At 44.3% G+C, this 9,798-nt stretch overlaps 1 protein-coding gene across 2 annotated transcripts in view; it reads left to right on the top strand.

Moving 5' to 3' along the window:
• The first annotated feature begins 442 nt into the window (after nucleotides 1–442).
• Nucleotides 443–9,798, top strand: part of LOC119167413 (mitochondrial basic amino acids transporter) — an 82,736-nt gene continuing 73,380 nt past the window's right edge. Inside the window, exon 1 of one of the 2 annotated variants that reach the window (XM_075866441.1) lies at nucleotides 443–745. In XM_075866441.1, coding sequence (XP_075722556.1) covers nucleotides 712–745 — 34 coding nt within the window. In that variant the 5' untranslated portion in view covers nucleotides 443–711. The remainder of the gene's footprint in view (nucleotides 746–9,798) is intronic. The other variant, XM_075866442.1, reaches the window with a different exon arrangement.

Here is a 9,798-nt window from a genome sequence, read left to right as displayed (position 1 = left end):
GCCATAAAAGAAAGGTGAGCGCAGCAGCGAGCGGTTGCGCGAATTAAGCGTACTGGACGAAGGGAAGAGGGGGAACTCGCATGCAGATAGATAACAGCCTTTATGAGTTAGGATAAGGTACGGGCATGCGATAACGTACAATTCCCAGAGCGCTGCAATCGGCTCCGTCCTCGTTAGCAGACGACGTGCCGCGACCCCTTGTTTCTGCAGCTGCCGTCTGCTCTCACTTGTCTGACAACGCGAGCGCTCCAGACAGCAGTCGATTCTTTGTCAGTAGGCGCCGAAGGCGGGCTGTTCCACAAAGGAAACAAAACAGATTAGTGCGTTATCGAGAGAGCTGTGTAATCACAGTTTAGTTCCTCCTCGCGCGATTTTTTTCTTTGCGGAGGAGGTGCTTGGAGGCTTTGTGGAATCTCCATTAGAGGGTTCAGTCGGTTCGAACAATTTGTCCGTTCGTGAGTTCGGTTATACGTCGTCACTGTCAGTTGAACCGGAGTGGCCGTTCTTGTTTTCTAAACGGCGTTCGTCTGTTTCATTTCGTTCGCGTCGTCTGCTGTGACCTGCTAGGCCTACTAGTTGTCCAGAACTTTCAGGAGACCTCGGACCCTCAAACTTCGACGCTACAAGAGGTTTCTGTCACAAGGCCTGCACCCCGTATCGGGGATCTTGTCAAGACGTCGCCCTCTGGCCAGTTCCAGAACCTCAGGACCCATGGCTTTGGACTTTGCAGCCGGATGCTTAGGAGGTGAGCCTATGTGCAGCAACGTCTGCTATACGATATCGTATAAAGGTTGGGGGCGTTAGGCGTCGTACTGGCACGTAGCGCGTGTTGTGAGGTGTTTTGCCCTCCTCTTTGCCTATCTTAAAGAATTTTTCATCAATACGTGGGGTGGAGGCAGATGCTGGTACACCAATGTTACTGGTGTGTAGTAATTATTGTGTGTGCGTCAATCATTGCGTGAATAATGACAAAGTATACTAGTGAACCACACACGCTGGTGACTGTGAACATTGTTTATACCTCGGGACTATTTCGAGTACAATGCATGACACGTGGTTCAGTGAACTTGAAAAACGCAAAAACGACGAAAACCATCCATGGGAAATTTATTAAAAGTATCTTTCTAAGCGTTGGTAGTTATGATAAAGTTTAACTGCCGGGAAGTACTTCGTACTCGCTCGACCAAGGTATAGCACATTCAAGTTTTCCAACTGGTTATCTCGCATTGCTTATCGCATTTGAGTTCATGTCGTGATCGCACGGTATGTAGGTCACGTTCAGGTATTTAAATGCCCGATGCTGTAGCATTCCTTTTGAACTTAGCACATTTCAGCTGCCATTTCAATTACCAAGAAAAGTGTCTTTTTTGTCAATGACACCATCAGCGCGCACATAGGCGACATTTCCAAAACATAACATGCCAGCTATTGAGATGTGTTGCAGTGCGTTTCTAACCACCAGATAAAAACTGCAATACATTTCTGGTAAAATGTTTATCAGGGCGCGGCGCCTTGCACGATTTGGGGTCTGCATAGCACGTTTTTTGTCGCACAGCGGCGACAAGTCGAACCGCTATGTGCTACCTGATAACGTTAATCTTTATGTAGGTGACACGAACATAACAAATACAGAAGATTACGCAAATAAATGATAGCAGAGACATGAAACCAACGGATGCTTGGCTAGTGTTCGCATTTCTAGGGGAAGGGGAGGGGATATGTTTGTGTCCTTCGCTGATTGCTCGCCTGCCACGCTAGAAGCATGCGCTTTGACCACAGTGTAAGAATATTTCTCTGGCTCGTGACTTAACGGTGAAAACCATACGATGAAAGGGGCAATGCGAGCGCAGTTTGGCATCTGAAAGAATCCAGTGACACACCATCCTTCTAAGCTCAATAAATCCGAAAAAAAAATTTGGTCATATGAGCTACAACAAATGGAAAGCTTTCAATCCTGATCACAGGTCAGCAAAACTTGTGGAGCTCACTCAGAATCACTCACGAAATGTATTTTAAGCTTTGAATTCACTCGGACTTAGGCTCACGAAAATTTTCTTTATTCGGACTGACTCGGACTCCAACTCACCAAAACATTACTCACCCGGACTCACTCAGACTCAGACTCACGGCTCGATCTGAGTCTGAGTGGGTCCGGGTGAGTGGACTCGTTATTACGTCAGCCAATAATTACAAAAAAATTCATTCGAGCGCGAACGCACGTCATATTCACGCACACGCACACACCCAGGCATCAAACACGCACAACGATCGGCGTGTTTGATGCCCGGTGTGTGTGTGTGTGTGTGTGTGTGTGTGTGTGTGTGTGTGTGTGTGTGTGTGTGTGCGTGTGTGTGTGTGTGTGTGTGTGTGTGTGTGTGTGTGTGTGTGTGTGTGTGTGTGTGTGTGTGTGTGTGTGTGTGTGTGTGTGTGTGACTGTGTCGCGTGTTCACGCTCAAATTGATTTATTGAAGTGTTGTACCAACTAGCTCAACAAGAAGTTCTTCCACAAGCCGAAAAGTAGCTTCTTCGATCATGATGTCAATGCTCTGTTGCACCAATATCTCTCGTAGGCGGTGCTCTTTTTGGTTTAGTTTGGCATATAATTTTCTAACGAGACTACTCAGAGCATCCGAACCGGTAAGGTCATTTTTCTTGAAAGAGATGACATCGTGAGATATAATAATGAAGAAATTTCATAAAGGAGTAGGTGGGGGCGCGTAAAGGCACCCCCCCCCCCTACGTAATCCATGCATTTAAATAATAAATATTGGAAAGGTGTGAGAAGAACACTGCTGTGGAATACCTGTAAGTAGGCGTCAGTATAAACGTGAATTCAGGTAAGGATGATAGCAGGGCTGGAGATCACTGGATAGACTCTATCCAGTGACTTTAAGTCGGCAAATGAAAGTGAAACTCAATCAGACTCACTCAAGAAATGTATTTTGCGCTTTGTACTCACTCGAACTCACATCACAGTCACCAAACTTTTTCTGAGCAGAACTCACTCGGACTCACACTCACCAGAATTTTCTTCAACCGAACTCACTCAGACTCAGACTCATGGTTTGATCGCCTCATGAGTGAGTTCACCGACTTCTGCTTCTGACACGAAAAGGCGATTATACAAAAATTTTAATTTCTTTTTTTTTGTTCGGACGAAAGGTCGAAGAGTTTAGAAAAAGTACATGTAAGTGCGAGCACGTCCCGAAGTTATTAATGGCATGTATGTTCAAAAACTCACTTCTGTTCATAATGGACCCTGACGTCACGTCACGGTATGAGACTCTGGTCACGTCCGTGCACAAGATGGACTCCGTGCGCAGGATGGGCTCCGTGCACAAGAGGGTTTCCGTGCACAAGATGGACTCCGTGCATAAGATGGACTCCGTGCACAAGATTGAATTCGCGCACAAGATGTACTCAGAGGCTTAGAAGGTGGCGCGCAAGGCACCATTTTGCATATTTAGATTCCTGACGTCATCACAGCTATAGTCATACAGTGGCATGAAATCACCACAATTGATACTCCAGCCCGACTTCATGCCCGTGTTGATGCCAATAGGTGCACCGTGAGAAATTTTATTTTAATATCAAGCTAAAATAGCCTGCCAGCATTTTTAAGCATCGAACTTGCTCAGAGCTGTCCCTACTGAAGATCTATCTGGCGGACTTGAGTGAGATTAGAAAATAGGGGTCAGAATGCAGATGAAGTATGTTGTAACCAATTCAATCCTGGCGCTTTGCGCATGCAGTGTAGGCCTCGTTGGGAAGCCCCAGTGTCTACACCTCTATTTTTAATAGCGTATATTGTTTACCAGAAGCGTCAAATCTTGAAAGTCTCAGGTACAACAGACAAAATAGAACTGACAGAGCTTTCGAAGTTGATTAATAGGCGTAAGGTATCCGATGTAAGAAGGTATAACACGGAGAGAATTGAACACGCTCCGAAAAAAGGAGGAAGCGTCAAAGCAGTGAAGAGGAAACTTGGGATAGGCAAAAACCGGATGTATGCACTAAGTGACAAAGAAGGCAAAATAACTACCAATATGGATAGTTAAAAAAGCAGAGGAGTTTTACAGAGATATGTACAGTAGCCGGGACAACCATGACTTTAATACTATAAGAACTAGCAGTAACCCAGACGACACACCACCAGTAATGATAGAAGAAGTCAGAAAGGCTTTGCAGAGCATGCAAAGAGGCAAAGCTGCTGGTGAAGACCAGGTAACATCACATCTGCTGAAAGATGGAGGACAGATTGTGTTAGGAAAACTAGCCACCCTGTTTACGAGGTGTCTCCTGACGGGAAGAGTAGAGTCTTGAAAGAACGCTAACATGATCTTAATACATAAGAAAGGAGATGACAAGGACTTGAAGAATTACAGACCCATTAGCTTGCTCACTGTAGTATACAAGCTATTTACAAAGGTAATTGCTAACAGAGTAAAGAAAACATTAGAATTAAATCAACCAAAGGAACAAGCAGGATTTCGAACAGGCTACTCAACAATCGACCACATTCATACTATCAATCAGGTAATAGAGAAATGCTCAGAATATAACCAACCACTATACATAGCCTTCATAGATTACGAGAACGCGTTTGACTCAGTAGAAATATCAGCCGTCATGCAGACAGTGCTGAATCAGGGCGTCGATGAAGTATATATAAACATCCTGGAAGAAGTCTACAAAGGATCAACTGCTACCATAGTGCTTCATAAAGAAAGCAACAGGATAACAATCAAGAAGGGTGTAAGGCAGGGACACACAATCTCCCCAATGCTATTTACCGCGTGCTTGCAAAAAGTTTTCAGAAGCCTAGAATTGGAACAGTTTGGGATAAGAATTAATGGAGAGTACCTTAGTAACCTACGCTTCGCCGATGGTATTGCATTGCTGAGTAACTCAGGGGACGAATTGCAACTCATGATTACGGAGTTAGACAAGGCGAGCAGAAAGGTGGGTCTTAAAATGAATCTGCAGAAAACGAAAGTAATGTACAACAACCTCGGAAAAGAGCAGCGCTTCGAGATAGGTAATAGTGCACTTCAAGTTGTAAAAGACTATGTCTACTTAGGGCAGGTAATAACCACGGAGCCGAACCACGAGATTGAAGTAACTAGAAGAATAAGAATTGGGTGGAGCACATTTGGCAATCACTCTCAAATTATGACAGGTAGATTGCTACTATCCCTCAAGAGGAAGGTATATAACAGCTGTATCTTGCCGGTACTTAGCTACGGAGCAGAAACCTGGAGACTTACAAAGAGGGTTCAGCTTATATTGAGGACGACGCAGCGAGCAAAGGAAAGAAATATGGTAGGTGTAACCTTAAGAGACAAGAAGAGAGCAGAGTGGATTAGGGAACAAACGGGGGTTAAGGATATCATAGCTGAAATGAAGAAGAAGAAATGGATATGGGCCGGGCATGTAGCGCGTAGACAGGATAACAGCTGGTCGTTAAGGGTAACTAACTGGATTCCCAGAGAAGGCAAGTGGGTTAGGGGGAGACAGAAGGTTAGGTGGGCAGATGAGATTAAGAAGTTTGCGGGTATAAATTGGCAGCAGCAAGCACAGGACCGGGTTAACTGGCGGAACATGGGAGAGGCCTTTGTCCTGCAGTGGACGTAGTCAGGCTGATGATGATGATGATGATGATGATGATGATGATGATGATGATGATGATGATGATGATGATGATATTGTTTACCAACGGAAGGGCTTTTCTGCGATACTTGTGTAATAATGTTTCCTTTCCGCTATTACGTTCCGTTGTTTTCTTCTATGCATTATGTACACTATGTGCTTTTGTTTAACCGCTATGAAGTCTCCCAGGGTATTAGGTGGCCACGTTCTCCGCAAGCTGCTCAACGCAGCTTTTTTGCGTGGTCATCCTCTCAACCTCAGAGTTGTAGAATAAACTCAATGCAAGTCATGCTTGTTGCTTACTGCAGCCCCGCTCAATATGGAGGTGCAACATGCTGCTATACTCAAAATGGCACTGAGACCACAAATTGGTACCTACACAAACAATATTGGTGACTTATGCACTCTCAATTAGTTCCGGTTTCTGAAACAATTTAACGTTTGTAGGCTATATGGTTCACGGTTGGAGCCAACATGTTGCAATTCACATTCTGCGCGACTGTATATCTCTTCCTTCTTTGCAGAAGTTCCACCTTTAAATCTAGAGGTCGCCTGTGAAATTATTGTTAATGTTGTTTTATTATTATCAGTGCACTCAACTTTCGGTGACTACAAACTTCTCTGAAATACGACCCCATCGGAGTCGGGATCTCTGTTTATCTGTCTACGTTGTAAATTCACGAGATAGAGATCTGGGCCACCATTTTACGCCACCCTTTTACGTCACAAATTGCCTCTATGACGTGCCGCTCTCCGCGGTCCCGACATGCGAGTCTTTCTGCAATGATGTCATGTGCGCCTATAACGTCAGCTGTTCCCGTTCAACTAACTGGCCACAGTTTTCATTACTTAACAAAACAGGACTACCAGTCGGGCGAGTTGTAGTTGTTTTACCAACTCGCTGCTCATAAAAGATGAAAACTTATAAACTATAGTTGGGCAGTTCGCCACTCGCGGTGTATCAGCACGGTGCATTTTGTGCTGCACGGCCAGTTGTGAATCAATACTGATTGTTGGCATAGTTGGTAAGCCGCTTGTGCTTGTCGTTGAGTGTTTCTTTACTTTGTCTGCGTATTATTTGCGGCCAAATCATGTCAGTAAGCAGTTGTGAATCACCAACAAAATTGAGAATGATAACATCTGAGGTTTTGCGTCTCAGAACCGCGATGGGATTATGAGAGACGCCGTAGTGAAGGGCTGCGGAAGTTTCGACCATCTGGTGTCTTTTTTTTTTTTAGCTTGCGGGCATATCGCTCAGTGAATTATGAATCAGCACTGCAGCCAACATGATAACGTGTGGAGAAACATGAATATGCGTAGACACGAGGAAGATGACTCGATGAAAAGATGACACCGAGTCATCGTCTGTAGACCGTACTATCAAATGATCACTTTCTGTGACAGTGTTGAGCGGGTAACCACTTCGCATGACGCATCATCTTGTTCTCCGATAACGCCAAATTGGAACGAATACTTGTCCGCCTTTCATGTTAACCAGTCCATCAGCGCGCACCTTAGGCGACATCTCCAAAACTTTGTCTTACTGAAACAGCGATAGAGAAAGATAATTTATTTACAGAAAGGCGGAGAGGTCGGTCTGAGCTACAGTTTGCTCTGGCCTACTGGGGAAGGGTGACTGGAGAGTGAAAGAGTGATGAAAAATTCTTCAAATAGAGCCCTATGTCTCCCCTGGGTTTTCTTTGCGCTATTCAACACTAATTAAAAGTGGCTAGCGAACAAGGGCGTTACTCCTTATTGCTTATAGTCAATGTTATCGACCAGTAGTGACCTCTAGTCAAAATTATTAGCATTCTAATTAGGCAACCATCAGCCAACGTTAAACATGGGAATTGTTACGCGTCCAGTGGTTTTCACTCGTCACATCTGTAAAGCGTTTGCAATAGAGTTTTCTTGGAAATGCAGCTGCTGTTGCTGTCCCCATTTCGTGCTCGTGATATCCCTGTGTAGTATCTTTCAAAGTACTTTAATGCATTATTGTTTTTTCTCCATGGTTAACTCGAAATGTTTGTTGTTGTTTTTTCTTTGTGTGAACCGATTGCTTACTTATCAAGCAGCGCTCTGTGACAGAGAATTATTGACACTTATGGTCATGGTTAAGAAGTTGCGTAGCCAAGTTCTGGCATACTGGACCGATTCCTACCCCGAAATTGTTTTTCGCCATGGCATAAATGAACATTTGCTTGAGGGTGGCCATGGTTTAGATCAGGCATTGTCACCCTCTCCAAAAAGTATTCTACCTTCGCGCCTGTGGTTAAGATTTATGCTATCTCATTTATGTATATATATATATATATATATATATATATATATATATATATATATATATATATATATATATATATATATATATATATATATATATATATATATATATATATATATATATTTGTTTAATTATTCGTTTATTTATTTAGTTACAGTCTTCAGATCGGTGATCTCATTGATAACTGGACTACGGTCGTTTCGACGCTTATTGTTTACGCAGCATGAGACACGTTTCATTTCATGCTGTGTTTTCTGACGGTGTACTTTAAAGTGATTCAGGTGCACTGCCTGGTGGGTTGATTGCACTTTTGCGCAGGGCAGAAAATGTTAGCTGGAACGTTAAGGCGTTTAAGCGAAGTGCGTCGTTTTTTTCTTTCTTTCTAATCTTGCCCGGATTTTCGCGCAAAAGGTCATTTCAATGCTAGAGCCGACATCATCGTTTCCAACGGCGTCGTACCACTAGCACGTGGGACGATGCCGTTCGAAACGTTCGGGATTGGCCAGCTAGATTAGATGGTAATAGCTTTTGAGCCCCTTAAAGCAGCGCGAGGTGACTAAACAACGAGTGTTGAAGGTTGGGTGAGTTGGTTCGTCGTACTTGAACTGGTATAGCGCTTTACGGGGAAGAAGAAACGGCCGAGCAGACCTGTCCTCTTGTGTCGGTCTGCTCGGCCGTTTCTTCTTCCCCGTAATGCGCTATACCAGTCCGAGTAAATAACAGTGTGAACAATTTTTTAATTAAATATACATTTAATTAAAGAAAAGATAAAATTTAAGGATATTTCACAGTGCTGACTCCAGACAGTGTTTTCTTTAGCGCTGCATGCTCACCTAAATACTGACAACCTATTAGCCATTTGACCAATCCGACCAAAGGACGTGAGAAATCCACATGCCGAATAAAAAGGGGGAACAAAAAATAGGCAGAATAATCTTGGTCACTTGCACGTGTACGGCCAAATAAAAAAATGACTATATAGGTGTCCGCTTTCATTTAAGACAATGGAAGGGGAGCTACTGCTCCGCGCGCCCCTTTGTGTGAAGTTGAACACCTCATTGACTTCCGTGGTGATCTGATTTCGGTGGACGGATAGTGCGTCACTTTCATGAAATACAGGCGCTAAGTCGCATTGGGAAGTATTTTGAGAAAGGACGACAAAGTGCCTGTGTCATCCTTTCCATTGCTCGTGCGGTGTTCCGTGTCCACTGGCCGTCAGGGGTGTTTTTGAAATCGTCTAATTTGCTACCCAACTATAGCTTATCATCGGCACTGATTCAGTGAAGAGTCTGCTTATACCTCAACATTCCGGCGTCACGTGACCATGCACGGCGGAAACGCCACGCATGACGTCAATGGAGGAGTGACACGTGGCTAGAGTGACCTGCACGTGGCTTTTGACTCTGGCAGCCCTGATGCTGTCATGTGGAACCGAGGCAAACATCCCCTACCATTTCATAGTGGTCAAGGCCTAAAAAAATCCTGCCATCTCCGCGAACTGAACGATGAGTGGGGTGAAACTGCAATGCTTATCGGTAAAGCCGTGATACAATAGCCGACAGATCATATAAAGACTCGAGATGTTGTAGGGGTGATTGTATATACATATATATATTGTAGTGAATAAGAAAGACGTTGATACCATCAGGTCAGCTATCATCAGCACAAGAAAAAAGGCACGAGATCGGCGATCAAGCACCGTCATCTGGGTTCGCCTGCCTTCCTTTAGAGCTACCACCCGCTTGCTGAGTCCTTAAATAAACCCCCTTTACATTTGGTGGAGGTGCGGGGTAACTGCATCACCTACACCCTGGAACTCCGATCCCGCACTCTGCCGTCGACCATGCAAGTTGACGCTGCCCAAC

This window comes from Rhipicephalus microplus, chromosome 6, assembly GCF_043290135.1.
Source record: "Rhipicephalus microplus isolate Deutch F79 chromosome 6, USDA_Rmic, whole genome shotgun sequence".
Taxonomy (NCBI): Eukaryota; Metazoa; Arthropoda; class Arachnida; order Ixodida; family Ixodidae; genus Rhipicephalus; species Rhipicephalus microplus.
This window is presented reverse-complemented; position numbering and strand designations above follow the sequence as displayed.